Source organism: Eubalaena glacialis, chromosome 12 (genome assembly GCF_028564815.1).
Source record: "Eubalaena glacialis isolate mEubGla1 chromosome 12, mEubGla1.1.hap2.+ XY, whole genome shotgun sequence".
NCBI lineage: Eukaryota > Metazoa > Chordata > Mammalia > Artiodactyla > Balaenidae > Eubalaena > Eubalaena glacialis.
The window spans coordinates 69,185,675-69,201,830 of NC_083727.1; the positions used below are offsets into that span (position 1 = coordinate 69,185,675).

The 16,156-nt window shown below is 33.4% G+C and overlaps 1 protein-coding gene across 2 annotated transcripts in view; it reads left to right on the top strand.

Moving 5' to 3' along the window:
* RNGTT (RNA guanylyltransferase and 5'-phosphatase) overlaps positions 1 to 16,156 on the top strand; it is a 234,513-nt gene that overhangs the window by 143,056 nt on the left and 75,301 nt on the right. For both annotated transcript variants that reach the window (XM_061206736.1, XM_061206737.1), the window contains exon 13: positions 2,528 to 2,628. In XM_061206736.1, coding sequence (XP_061062719.1) covers positions 2,528 to 2,628 — 101 coding nt within the window. The remainder of the gene's footprint in view (positions 1 to 2,527; positions 2,629 to 16,156) is intronic.

A 16,156-nucleotide genomic window follows, 5' to 3' on the forward strand; every position in this document is an offset into this window, starting at 1 on the left:
ATAACCTGCTTTCAAAACTTAATATAGAGCTAGAGTTATCAAGACAATATGCTATGAGCAGAAAGAAAGGCATATTTATCAATCCAACAGATTAGTAAGAATAGAAATATATCTATGTCTATAAACAACTGATTTTTGACAAAGATGTCAAGGCAATTCAGTGAGGGAAGGATAATCTTTTAACAAACCGTGCTGGATGAATTTGATATCCATCTGCCAAACAACAAACAGTCCCTTACTTCACATCTTATAAATAAATTAACCTCAAATGGATCATATACCTAAAAATAAGAGTTAAAACTATAAAATTTCTCTGAGAAAATGTAGTAGAAAATTGCAGTGACCTTAGGATAGGCAAAGATTCCTTAAAGAGGGCACAAAAAGCACAAATTGTAAAAGTTTAAAATTGATGATTTTGAAATGATGCTCAACATCACTAATCATCAGGAAAATGGAAATCAAAACCACACTGAGATATCACCTAACACCAGTTAGGGTGGCCATCACCAAAAAGTGAAAAGATAACTTGCTGGAGAGGATGTGGAGAAAAGGGAACCCTTGTGCACTGTTGGTAGGACTGTAAATTGATATAGCTCTTATGAAAAATAATATGGAGGTTTCTCAAAAAATTAATAATAGAACTTACATGTCATTCAGCAGTTCCACTTTTAGATATGTATCCGAAAGAAATAAAATCAGCATCTTGAAGAGAAACATGCATTCCCATCTTTACTGCAGCAATATTCACAGTAGCCAAAATGTGGAAACAACTTAAGTGTCCATCAGTGGATGAATAGATAAAGAAAATAATGGTATACATATACAATGGAATATTATTCAGCCTTAAGAAAGAAGGAAATTCTGCCAATTGTGACAACATGGATGAACCTGGAGTACATTATGCTAAGTGAAATAAGCTCTTATATATATATATGGAATCTTAAAAAAAAAAAGTCAAACTTAGAGTGTGGAATGGTGGTTACCAGCGGCTGGGGGGTAGGGGAAGAGGGGAGATATTGATCAAAGGGTAGAAACTTTCAGTTATAAGATGAATAAGTTCTGGAAACCTAATGTATAGCATGGTGACTGTGGTTAATAATAAAGTATACTTGAAATTTCCTAAGGGAATAGATCTTAAATGTTCTTACAACATACACAAAGAAGTAACTGTGCGATGATGGATATGTTAATTAGCTTGATTGTGATAATTATTTCACAGTGTATACATATATCAAAACATCATGTCATATACCTTAAATTTTTTATTTCTCAATCATACTTCAATAAAGCTGGAAAATATAGTTGATTTTGACTTCATTAAAATATATTCAAAAGAAATTGTTAAGAAAATGAAAAGGCAAGACAAAAACTGGTAGAAAATATTTGCAGTACGTGTATCCAAACAAGGCTATTTATCCAGAATATGTAAACAACTCTTACAGGTCAATTATAAAGAGATAACCCAGTAAAAACAAGGGGAAAATTTTGAACAGACACTTCACCAAAGAAAATACAGATAGCAGCAAATAAGCAAATTAGAAGATCTTCAACATCTGTCATTTAGAGAAATGCAAATTAAAATTATGAGACATACTTTAGAATTAAAATGACCAACAAGACCTAGTCCTAGGATGGATATGGAGCAGTTTGATCTCTCATGTGTTACTGGTGGGAATGGAAGATGTCACTGCCACGTTGGAAAACGATTTGACAGTTTCTTGTAAAGTTAAACATACATTAACCATGTGACCCAGCCATTCTGCTGCTGGGTATTTACCCAAAAGTTATGAAAACAGATGTCCACACAAACGTTCAGACCAGCATCATTCCTGGTAGCCTAAAAATGGGAACAACCCAGATATCCATCAACTTGTAAATGTATAAACCATTTGTGGTATATGCATAGAATGGAATCCTGCTCAGTTTAATAAAAAGGAACAAGCTACTAATATATGCACCAGCATATAGCAAAACCTTGTGTAAGAATTTCTTATGAATTCTAGAAAAGGCACAACTATAGTGATAGAAAGAAGGTCACTCTTGCTGGAGAGTTGGTAACAGGGAGCTGACTCCAGCTGTCAAGAGGAAACTTTTTGGGGGTGACTGAAATGCTGTATATCATGATTCTGGCGACTGTTACATGATTGTATCCATTTGACAAAATTCATTAGTTAATTTTATTAATTATGAATTATCCCACAGTAAAGCTATGGAATAAGAAGGAACAAAATTTTTAAAAAATGATCAAACTTCCTTTAAGTTATAGTAGGATTGGAGGGAATAACAGATTTCATTATTTTTCGAGACTTTCACAAACAAGTGTCTACATGCTTTGGCAGGAAAAAGAGGCCATCAGTAAGATGGTTGATATCTAACTTCACTCATCAGTTGAAAATAACAAAAATTATATTCAGAAAAAAAGTAGTGATTTTGCTTAATGAAAAGTAATTGATATTATATTTAATAAATCAAATGTTTAATTTTTTAGCTTCATATTAACTATTATCATCATTTTAATTCACTTTAGAAATATAAACCTGGTCGATGTGATGATATTTTGAAATGGAAGCCTCCCAGTTTGAATTCTGTGGATTTTCGCCTAAAGATAACAAGAATGGGAGGAGAAGGGTAAGTATGCCCCTTTGTTTCCCCGTGATTTTTACATGAAATAATACCGTTTGCATAAGGCTTCACTGTTTACCGGGTATTTTACATATACTTTACAGAAAGAAAGTAAAGTACTTTTACAGTATACTTTATGTATGTACCCATAAATCTATCTCATTTTCCCAGATTACTTCTTTGACCTATCACAGCTAACATGTTGGTAGCATCCTTTAAACTTCACTAATTTTAGTCTTAAAAAAAAGTTATATAGAAAAATGAACTTTGTTAAATTGTAAAAGTGAAAATACTTTTTACTTGAAAGTAATCCTGTTCAGTGAATTACAAATATAAGATATGATCATTAATATTATAATTAAATGTTTTGAAACAAGCCTTTTTTCCTTTGAAGGAAACTACTTCATGTTTGCATTTGGATAGCAAACACTTATCTATACTTTATTAGGGTAGGGTTTTAATTGTGGAATTACATTACAATTTTTCATTATGTTCATTAAGTTAATTTTTTCATTTGTTGGTTAATCTTCTTTTTTGACTTCATTGATTGCTATTTTAGAGTAAAAAATGCTTTAGCATGAATATTTTCATTGTTTTTCCAAAGCCTTGTTTAATTTTACCTTGTTCCACAATTTTTTATGGCATCTCATATAAGTAAATACATAACAACAAAACAAGAAATGTTTAATCAAGAAAGTCATAAAGAGAAAGTAAATAAGATAACGCTGGCAGAGAGGTTAAAAGTATACCAATGCATGCCATAAAATTCTTTTTACTTGCCAAAGATAAACCACAGGTTTGTTTTTTTGTAGCTAATGGAATGAAGGATATACGATGCGTTATATGAATCCAGATTCCAGAAGATTAAGTTTCTTAAGAGCCTGTATATTTTCAAATAAAGATACTGTGTAGTGTGGTGAATCCTAACTAAAAAAAGAATTTTATTAAGTCATATGGGTATCAGTTTTCAAAAAATAGAGTAGTTAGTATTTTACATCCTTAAATAAGAGTTTGTGACTTAATAGCAAAGTACAGTTTAGCCAGAACAATTATCTGGGGCCCCAAATAGTGTTGTTTAGGTATTTCACTGTCTATTGGCCTGGTTTAATCCAAGGATAGATAGATAACTTTTGACTGTAGGATTGGATAGAATATGTATATTCTATAGAATAATATAAAAGATTAGATAGAGAAATAATATTGGCAATCTAGAATATCTGTATGCCAGATACTTTGTCAAGAAGAATAATCTTTAGTTTCCTGCTTATCAATACTTATCCAAAAATATTATTTCTCTAATTTAATCTTAGCTATGCACTGGTATTAACATTAATGTCAATTAATCTTTTATTAATTATTAACCAATATTATCAATATTATTATAACACTATTAACTACTAATAATATGAATAATTAAATATTATTAATCAATATTTTTTTGAAACTGCCCCCAAACACATTCCCCCTCCCCCCATATATATAAAATATCTTTGGATAAATATTGCTAAGTAGTAAGCTCAAGATTATTCTTCCTGACAAAGTGTAGGGTATACAGATATTCTAGGTTGCTGGTTCACTTTGGAACCTCCACATCAAAAGTCATGCAAGCTGAGTGTAGGCTTATATGTTTTTCTGGAAGTGGCTTAAAGAAGACCACCTCTCTTCTAAACAGTGGCGGCTGAGGGATTAATTCAGATGGTGCTGCCTGCATCATCTTCTTCTTTTTTTTTTCTTAAAAGTCACAGGTGAATATGGTTCTTTGGAAATAAGGCTTCAAAGATGAAGTAAAATTTGTTAAATTGCCTCATTACTAAATCTTTTATTTTGCCTAAATGCTGTATTTATAATATTTAGTTAAGGAGTATAAACCCTTGTCTGTTTCTGTTGATTGTTTCATTGAGTTTTGAAAGATGATTTTGTTTTGCTTTTGACAGATTGTAATTCTTAGCAACACTTAAAAGCTACATGAAGCTAAATGTAGCATGTCCATATTTCTGTGTTAGAAATGATATTAATTTTTTCCTTCCATTTGTCCATTGCAATTAAATATAGCAAAGTGTAATTCAGTTTAGTAGTTTGTCATTTGCTTTTATTCTTAGTATGTTTTAAAATATATATTTTTAAATTTTACCTATTTGAATGTCTTTGTATTAAAAAAAATGAATTACTTTTGATTCTAGTCCTGTTTAAAACACACCAGAATGTCAGCATTTAAGGTGATTTTTCGGATAGCAATATGCAAGTTACATTGGTGTAGGTACATGATTTATTTATGTAACATGGGTGTCAGTTTTCAAAAATGGGGTGTTTAATATGAAATATAACATGATAATTATTACATAAAATATGTATTATTCAGTTAGCTGGAGTAATACACTTTTTTTCATGGAGAGAATGTTATGTATTATAGCAGTTTTCACAAAATAAATGAGTTTATATCTAATACTTATGTTAGATGCAGTATGTTAGAGAGCATTATGAGAAGTATGCCTGTAATAGTTTGAAAGGAGAGTAGCCATGTCTCTGAATCATAAGAATTGTAGCATGTGATTAGTGAAGTGGGGCTAAGATATTAAAATACCATGAGACATGATACTATACATAGAGAATCCTAAAGATGCTACCAGAAAACTACTAGAGCTAATCAATGAATTTGGTAAAGTAGCAGGATACAAAATTAATGCACAGAAATCTCTTGCATTCCTATACACTAATGATGAAAAATCTGAAAGTGAAATTAAGAAAACACTCCCATTTACCATTGCAACAAAAAGAATAAAATATCTGGGAATAAACCTACCTAAGGAAACAAAAGACCTGTATGCAGAAAATTATAAGACACTGATGAAAGAAATTAAAGAGGATACAAACAGATGGAGAGATATACCATGTTCTTGGATTGGAAGAATCAACATTGTGAAAATGACTATACTACCCAAAGCAATCTACAGATTCAATGCAATCCCTATCAAACTACCAATGGCATTTTTCACAGAACTAGAACAAAAAATTTCACAATTTGTATGGAAACACAAAAGACCCCGAATAGCCAAAGCAATCTTGAGAAAGAAAAACGGAGCTGGAGGAATCAGGCTCCCTGACTTCAGACTATACTACAAAGCTACAGTAATCAAGACAGTATGGTACTGGCACAAAAACAGAAATATAGATCAATGGAACAGGATAGAAAGCCCAGAGATAAACCCATGCACATATGGTCACCTTATCTTTGATAAAGGAGGCACGAATATACAGTGGAGAAAAGACAGCCTCTTCAATAACTGGTGCTGGGAAATGGACAGCTACATGTAAAAGAATGAAAGTAGAACACTCCCTAACACCATACACAAAAATAAACCCAAAATGGATTAAAGACCTAAGTGTAAGGCCAGACACTATTAAACTCTTAGAGGAAAACATAGGCAGAACACTCCATGACATAAATCACAGCAAGATCCTTTTTGACCCACCTCCTAGAGAAATGGAAATAAAAACAAAAATCAACAAATGGGACCTAATGAAACTTAAAAGCTTTTGCACAGCAAAGGAAACCATAAACGACGAAAAGACAACCCTCAGAATGGGAGAAAATATTTGCAAATGAAGCAACTGACAAAGGATTAATCTCCAAAATTTACAAGCAGCTCATGCAGCTCAATAACAAAAAAACAACCCAATCCAAAAATGGGCAGAAGACCTAAATAGACATTTCTCCAACGAAGATATACAGATTGTCAACAAACACATGAAAGAATGCTCAACATCATTAATCATTAGAGAAATGCAGATGAAAACTACAATGAGATATCATCTCACACCGGTCAGAATGGCCATCATCAAAAAATCTACAAACAATAAATGCTGGAGAGGATGTGGAGAAAAGGGAACCCTCTTGCACTGTTGGTGGGAATGTAAATTGATACAGCCACTATGGAGAACAGTATGGAGGTTCCTTAAAAAACTACAAATAGAACTACCATAAGACCCAGCAATCCCACTACTGGGCATATACCCTGAGAAAACCATAATTCAAAAAGAGTCATGTACCCCAATGTTCATTGCAGCACTATTTACAATAGCCAGGACATGGAAGCAACCTCAGTGTCCATCAACAGATGAATGGATAAAGAAGATGTGGCACATATATACAATGGAATGTTACTCAGCCATAAAAAGAAACAAAATTGAGTTATTTGTAGTGAGGTGGATGGACCTAGAGTCTGTCATACAGAGTGAAGTAAATCAGAAAGAGAAAAACAAATACCATATGCTAACACATATATATGGAATCTTAAAAAAAAAAAAAGGTCATGAAGAACCAAGGGGCAAGACGGGAATAAAGACGCAGACCTACTAGAGAATGGACTTGAGGATACGGGGAGGGGGAAGGGTAAGCTGGGACAAAGTGAGAGAGTGGCATGGACATATATACACTACCAAATGTAAAATAGATAGCTAGTGGGAAGCAGCTGCATAGCACAGGGAGATCAGCTTGGTGCTTTGTGACCACCTAGAGGGGTGGGATATGGAGGGTGGGAGGGAGGGAGACGCAAGAGGGAAGAGATATGTGGATATATGTATATGTATAATTGATTCACTTTGTTATAAAGCAGAAACTAACAGACCATTGTAAAGCAATTATACTCCAATAAAGATGTTAAAGAAAAGAAAACCATGAGACAAATTAATTTCTTTTCTTGATTGTGTTCCTAATATTTCTACAAAGCTTAGTATGGAGTGGAATGTCTTGAAAGGTATAATGTAAATACCAATCTTTGAAAATGTCTACAATGTTTTTTTTTTATGAAGTCTTAGGCTTTCAAAGTATGGTTTTGAATCTCCCTTAGCTGCTGTAGTAAAGTGGTTATAGTATAGATTCTTGTTAGATTAAAATTTAATGCAAATAGAAAAATCTGTTAAATGTCCTGTTGATGGCATTTAAAATCTAAACTTTGCTCTTTTCCCTCCTTATAGTACCATTTCTGAAAATTCAAGGTATATTAACTTAATGTTGATTTATTATGGCCTAAAATAACTTGTGTATATCTTAGCAGTTTACATTGTGTTGAGCTTTACAGACATACAATTCAGATTTTCAACTGAAAGCTATACATTGCTTTAAAATTATTGTGGGTTTATATTAACTAATCTCCAACTAAAAATTGTGGTCTTTGTGAAAAGCTAGGATTACAAAGGTTGTCTGTGTTCTGGAGAGTGCAAACTCTTGAGTACGATGTCAGTGACTTATAGTGAGCTGTATAAACTTATTATTTGTATAGCATAGTTTAGAGCACAGATTCTAGAGCCAGGCTGCCTGGGTTTAAATCTTCTTGTTACCTGTGTGACCTTGAGCACAGCCCTTGTTTCTGTGCCTCAGATTCCTCATTGGTAAAATAGGAATTGGCCTTGTAAGACTTTTGTGAGGTTTAAATGAACTAATATATGTAAAAAATATATTAATATATATAGCAATTATATATTGCTATTATTTTTGTTGTTTTCAGTAAGGTAGATTTGAAAGTCCATATTCCATTTTTGCCGATCCTACAGTTCTGTTGTTTGCTGAACTGTGTAAATTTCACTTTTGTTTGTGAATCATTTCCTGTTTGATTCCAATCCCTGTTAATTTTTCCCTTTTAAAATGCATATATCTTCAATTTATTTGTGTAATTAATTATAACTTGTTGAACACCTGGAGAGCAAGAAATAACAGAAATCAAAATTTTTATGTATAGAATTTTTTGGTAATAAATGTCTTAAAATAATGTTGACAATATGTATAGTGGTTAAGAACATGGGTTTTTGGCCAGGACTGCACAGAACCAAATCCTAGCTCCACTACTTCCTTGCTGTTGTTACTCAATCTTTTTAAGCTTCCTCATCTGTAAAATGTCCACAGTAATAGTGATTAGCTCATAGATTTGTTGTGAAGATTTATTCATATTCTATATTCAATTGTAGGAGTGAACAAAGTAAATATGGGTTCTGCCCTTATAGACTTTACAATTACAAGCTACTGGCCTAAAATGCAAAAATAGTATTGCTTTATGAGGTTTTGTAGGATTAAATATAAGATGCATCTTAACCAACTCAGGTCTGGGCATTTGAAGTTGAGAAATGCTAGCTTAATAAGAAGCACAGTGAAGTAAGTGGAATCAACTACATGATTCTACTTGAAAATGTATGAACAAGTCCTCTTAACTCTGCTGACTAAAGTGTTTTTTTTTTCCTTTTGCTCAGATTTATTTAAAGAAAAGAATAATCTGATTCTCATGCTTACTTGAACAAGTGTTATTATTTTTAAGAAACAAATTATAGTGGTAAAATATTCAGACTGCTGAAAAAAATGTTCTTGTATAAGAAAGGATTCAGTCACCAAGAATATAGCTAATAAACTATAGGGGGAAAAAGAGTCTTATTTCTCTGCTGAACAGAGCCATTTTCTTTTTTCCCCCTCTGTTCTATTTTGGAATGAAATGCTTAACTCTTTTATTTACAGTTTATTAAAAGAATTATTTTAAATGAAATTAATTAGAGTTAAAAACACTAATATAACCAATATTATTACATAGTACACTTAGTAACTGAGCTATTTGGCATATAGCTAGCTGGTCGGAGGGGTATAACAATGGCTACTTTTATTTTTTAGCAAATGGCCCATGGTAACTGCTTTGTTTATCCTATTTGAACATATTCTCATCACGCAAACATTTTTTAAGACAAATGCTTCCTTGGGTTTCAGTCCTTTGAATGGTTACTGTATCAAGTTCTTGATTATGCTGTATTTCCAAGTGGGCCGGGTGAGGGAAGGAAAAGCTGTGGCTGGCTGTTCAGCTCCTCTGCCCGGCTGTCTATGAGGTATTAGTAATTCTTCTCAACCCTTTGATTTTGTCTTCCCTACTTCCTACAGAAAATCGTTCTCAGGCCATCTACCAAAAATAAATATCGTCAAAGCACCTAGGAGAAAAGGAGCATGTGGTTTACAAACTTGTGCTTGTAACATCGCTGGAGTCAAAATACTTTTTTTTTCACTTGTTAATTTACTGAAGAGAAATTGGCATTACCTTTGTTTTATCATTTGGTTCTTTGGCATTTAACTGTTTATTCATTTCAAATTATTCATTACAACGAGAACCTTTTGCTTGTGTCATTTGTTCTAATTTAATGTATGTTTTACTTAATTGCAATTTTTCTAAGTTAGCTTTTACATTATGAGGAGCTTGTTACCTGGGAGATATCCCTGGGGAATATTGTATAGGTTAAATACTAGTGTAGTTCCTACTTTGAATCACATCGGAGAGAATGTGATTCAAACTAATCCAAGCAACCTGTGAACATAGTATTTTACTATAGACCTTCTTGAGTTTGTATCGTATGCATGAAGGAGAGTCACTCTCCATGCCATTATATTAGTCTACTGCAGAAACAATAGTGTTTCTAACAGAAATATTACTAAGCCTTAGTAAAATGAAATGCTCATGTTTTAGTCTAATGGCTTATATTTGATATAATTATGGATGGAATTTTAAAAATTAACAATTTGCTACAGCTTGCGGTATTAGGATTTGGCCTGGAGTATTGATGAAGTTACTATAAATTTATTGCTGAACATCCCAAGTTCAAATCTTGTTTATATCTTATGGGTAAAATGAGGAAAAATTTGAGCTTTTTAGCCACTGTGCATTTCTCTGTTTAATGCAATTGTGGAATAAATTAAATAGCTCTGATTATTAAAATAATTATAAGATAATTAGTGACAGAATTATATTCTTTTACCTCTCACAGTCTGTTTTGAACCAAGCCATTTAATTTGGTTTAAAGAGTTAATTATGACAAGAGGATATTTAATATCCTCTAGCATATGACAGCTTCAAAATATAAATATGGTAATTTATTGTAAAAAGAAGAAAGCTAGGGCACATCATTGTTAATGCAGTCCTTTTATCTCTGGAAAATGGAACTCATATTAAGCTTTGAATCTCAAGGGAAAGGATATGGGGGAAGGGTATGGAAGGAGCTCATTTTGTTCTTTGTGTACATCAGAAAACTATCTTAGCAAACTGGACTTCCAAGTGTTGAATAATGGGATAGTAAGAACAATTATGATCCATGATTTTTGCAAAGCTTCATGAAGTGGTGTTGCTAGTGGTTGTTTTCAGTATCTTACTTTTATTATATTGGTACCTGTTATATATGACCTTTGTTTTCAAAAAATTATACTCAATTATATGTAGGAAACGTATTTCATTGTGTAATAACAGTTTAAGCTTTAGATTTTGTAAATGCACATATACATACCAGCATTGTTCAGGGTAAACACTACAGATTTAACAATTGTATTTATAGTACATTACCACCTTGTAATATTTTAATTAGAAACCTCTATCAACTAGAAGTTTTCTATATCTGCAGCTCAAAGATAGTTCGTGTTCATGCTGATAAACAGAAGTCATTGCAGGTTTCATACGCATGTTTTCAGTCATCAGAGGAAGTCTAGATTATGCAGCTTTTTAAGAAAGTACATTCTGTTTTTATTTAATTGTTTGAGAATTGATGATCTAAATTGTAGTAAATTAACACGTTAGTATCAAAAGTATTTTTCCTGACCATTATACAGTGACACGAGTTCCTCAAATATCATCAGATTTACCTCTTCTGAGTAATGTTTTAACTTTCATAACTAGAGCTGGACTATGTATTATTTAGATTTAAAAATTGCTTCAGTATTTAAATATGGATTTATAGTAGAAAGTATAGACTGTGTTACATAGTCTCAAGGGAGTTTAGAATACATTAACTGTAAATTACATGAATTCATTACTAAGAAACAAAGACCTTTATTCATCTTTTTCAGAATCTAATTTATAAAAATGAAAAAGAAATCACTATCCTCTTTGTCTTCCATTTACTTTTGGACTTTCGGCATAGTAAGTAGCAGTGCTAGTTAAAACTGATTAATCACTATTCAGTAACCATTCCTTGAAAACCATCTGTGTGCAAACCACATTGTGAGGTGCTGGGAATAAAAAGATGGGTAAGCCCTATCCTGAAGGTATGAGTAGCTTGACTGGAGGGACAGATGTAGATAAATATCAGTGTGACAGATGCTGTACTATCAGTGTGAGTAAAGTACTGCAGAAGCCCAGACAATCTTATATTACATATAAAATATTTTAATTGTCAATAATAGTACAATGAAGGTTCTATAGAAGAAGGTTCATTTGAGTAGAACTTTGTAAATACATAGGCATGGCATTCAAGATATATAGTCTGAAAAAAGTCATGAAATTACATGAAATGTTTATTGAATCACTAGAGTTTATGGAAGTGAACACTTGAATAAAGTAGGCTAGGACCAGATTGTGATAGACCAAGAAAACCAGAGTAGAGAATTAGGACTAACCATGGAGAGTTAGTGATCAATAAAAAGAATTGATATTATCTGTGCTTTAGAAAGTAACTGGCTAGAAGATAGAGATTGATAACATATTCTAATCAGTTTTACAAGCCAGAAACCTATAAATCATCTCTGTCTGCCTTACCTGGTTATCCAGTGAAGTCCTGTTAGTTTTACTTCCTAGATATTGCTTAAATATGTTGACTTTCTTTTGTTCCCTAGTCATGATCTTAATTCAAACAAGCATTGTATTACCTGGACTACCGAAATAGCCTCTAACTGATCTTACCTTACTACCCTTGTTCTCATGTAGTACATTGTCTGATGTTAGTAGACATTACTAGAACTCTGTTAGCTTTTTTCTTCCCACTTCTCTCTTTTTGGTTAGTGGTTGCCTGCCGTAGTAGGTTGAAATGTGTCCCTCAGAAAGGTATGTTGCATGCCCTGGTACCTGTGAATGTGATTCTGTTTGGAAATAGGATCTTTGTAGATGCAATCAAGGTATAAGGGAAGATGAGGTCATACTAGAATAGGGTGGGCCCTTAATCCAATATGACTAGTGTCATTAGAGAGATATAATTAGAGGGGAAGGGATATAGAGATGCATGAGGAGAGAAGGCCATGTGATGAGGGAGGCAGAGATTGAACTGCTGCAGCTGTGAGCCATGGAATGCCAAGGATTGTCAGCAAACCGCCAGAAGCTGGGAAGAGGCAAGAAAGGATTTCTCTTCCATGGATTTCAGAGGGAGCATGGCTCTGTCAACATCTTTTTAAAATTTTTAAAAAATTTTTGGCTGTGTTGGGTCTTCATTGCTGTGCATGGGCTTTCTCTAGTTGTGATGAGCGGGGGCTACTCTTTGTTTCAGTGCACGGGCTTCTCATTGCGGTGACTTCTCTTGTTGCGGAGCACGGGCTCCAGGCTCGCGAGCTTCAGTGGTTGCAACATGCGGGCTCAGTAGTTGCGGCTCACGGGCTCTAGAGCACAGGCTCAGTAGTTGTGGCGCACAGGCTTAGTTGTTCCACAGCATGTGGGATCTTCCCGGACCAGAGCTCGAACCCATGTCCCCTGCATTGGCAGGCAGATTCTTAACCACTGCGCCACCAGGGAAGCCCCCTCTGTCAACATCTTGATTTCAGACTTCTAGCCTCCAGAACTGTGAGACAATAAATTGTTGTTTTAAGCCACCCAGTTTGTGGTACTTTCTTATGGAAGCCCTAGGAAACAAATACACCTTGTATATATTGTTTTACCCTTTAACTTTATTCTCTTTCCTTATATTTTAGATTTATCTCTTGTAAACAGCATTTAGCTGGATTTATTATCTTTGGTTATATTTTATCTTTTAAATGGAGCATTTTGTGTTTTATACTTAAGTTAATCAAAAATATGAAAAATTTTCACCATCTTATTTTGTGTTATTTGTCCTACCTTTTCTGTATTTATTTTCTTCTTCTTTCTTGCCTTCTTTTATTTTGATAGTTTTTTCTCATTTTTTTCCTGCTCAATTTGAAGTTGTGTTCTAGATATTTTACTCTAGAAATTTTAGCATGTGTATTTAACTCAGTAAATCTAAAGTTGACATTTTTACCTTTCCAAATAATGTACTTTTATTCTACTCACTTCTTTCCAACTTATGTGTAATTATTGACTTTTTTCCTTTTTATTAAAGCCCATAATACATTATTTTTTAATTATGTACAGCCAATATTTGATTACTTTTCTTATTTATTTACAACTTCTTTTGTTATGCATCCCCTCTATTATCTCATACCTTCTATGTGGAATTATTAAACTTCTGTCAGTAGTTACATTCTTTAACATTTCTTTTAGACTCTGCTAGTAGCTAATTTCCATTGTTTTTATGACAGTCTTTAGTTTACCCTATTCATTGGACATTGAATTTGAAGTAAACAGTTATTTTTCCTTTAGCATATCGATGATTTCATTCCAGTGTCTTCTGACTTTCAGTGTTACTGTTGAGAAGTCAGCTGTCAGTACAATTGTCTCCTTTGAAGATAACCTATTTTTCCTTTCTGTTTTACTTTTAAGAGCCAATCATTGTGTTTAGTGTAGTTCAGATTCACTATGATGAGTCTAGGTATGGATTTTTGTTTTTCTAACTGAAATTTATTTGGCTTCTGGAAAATATGTTATATTGTTTTTCATCAGTTCTGAATATTTCTTGCCATTATTTATTCGGATGTTACTGTTGCCTCATTTCTTCTCTCCTTCCAGAACTTCAGTTGATTCATTTGATAAACAAATAAATATTAAGCACCTTCTCTTTGCTAGTAACTGTTTTAGGAGCTTGTGGTACATTCTTTTCTTCCCAACTCTGCCCTGCCATCACTATTTTCAGGCCCACCGTCAAACATAGAGGCAGCAGGTTTCCACAGACTTCTTCACAGGTGCCCCTGAATGGTCCCTGGTTAGTGACTTTTCTCTGATCCTCCAATCATATCCTTTGTGATCTGTACTCCTTAGCTTCTCCTACAGTGGTATAAGGTCTGATCCTTATAATAAATTCCTGATGCCATATCATTGGAAAGTTCTGATCCCCAGGTTAAACCATAACTGATACATAGAGCTGACAGGTGTGAGGGAAAGAGAGAGTAGTCAGGGAGTCGAGGATTTTTGCCTGAGCAGTAGGATGAAGTTGCCATCATCTGAGAATGGAGAAGAATGTGGAAGAGTGGGTTTAGGAAGAAAGATTGAAAGTTCAGTTTTGAGTATGTTGAGTTTGATATTGTAATAGTTAGCCATCTTCATATGTCAAGTAGCTGATGAATATAATGAATTTAGAATTTTGGAGATTTATTTTGGACACTGTCAGTATATGGATGGAATTTAAAACTATGAGACTGGATGATATAGCCAAAGGAATAAATGTGGATAAAGAGGATGAAGGATTGAGCTTTGGGGCCTGTCAACATTTTTAGAGGCTGGGAGAAGATGAATTAGCAAAGAAGGTTGTTGGAAAAAGCTTAGCAAGGAATTGGAAGTAATGACTTTGGTCAAATAATGCCCCAAAGTAATGTGAATTGAGAATTCACCTTTGGATTCAAGTTTAGTTTTTGTTTTTTTTAATATTCAGCTTGTTTTCAGAACTGGTATGATGCAATTTGTATTTTGTACCACGTTTTTATATATTCTAACATCTGTCCAGAATAGTTATTTTGTTCCACTGATCTTTCTGTATTGAGAAATATGTTGTACTCTAAAATTTTGAATTTGGCAGGTTACCAATTATGCTTGTATTTATTTCTTGTAAGAATATCATAAACATTTCACTAAATTCCTTTTAATTTGCTAACTTTAATCTTAAGTGAATTATAATCACCCATCACTTTGGGTATCAGTCAAACTTTGGTCTGTTGAGGTAATTCTCTTTTTTCCCCCCATCTGTGGGCTTTGGCTATTTTCTTTTTATATAGTCAATCCAAATATATATTAGAAAAGAAAAATATCAAAGCTCATCATTCAGTTTTGAAATTTAGTTGCTAAATTTTCTAATAATATAGTGTTTTGAACCTGGTACCAGAACCTATACTTAAGTTGGCTAGTTATCATCCCCTATCTTAACTTTGACAAGGTCAAGCTGAAGTTTCATGGGAGGCCAATTTCTAGACTTTCTGCTTGGCCACTGGCTCTGAAGAGTAGACTACAGTGGTTTTCCTTATCAGGGACTTTCATCCTGATACATGCAACTTTGTGGATCTCCTCTGAGGAAAATTGAAGAATATTCTTCATTCTCTGAAGTGCCATATGTTCTGACTTTGGGGATTTGCATTAATTAGATTCTGACCTTACCTATATCATGCAGCTCTTCCACCTCTTACTTTTCGCATCTGAAAAATGAGAACATTGGAAAGATGATCTCTAAAGTCACTTTCTGCTCTAAATTTTTGTGATTGAATATATACAATTGATCCTTATTATTCACAGATTCTGCTGTTGCAGATTCACCTACTAGCTAAAATTTATTTGTAACGTTGCAGTGCTTTCACAGTCATTCATGGATATGCACAGGGGGACAGACATTAGGAGTCATCCGATGTACACGTTCCCAGCTGAGGTTGAACAAGGCAATGCTCTGCTTTCTTGTTTTAACTCTCATACTGTAAACAAGTGTCTTT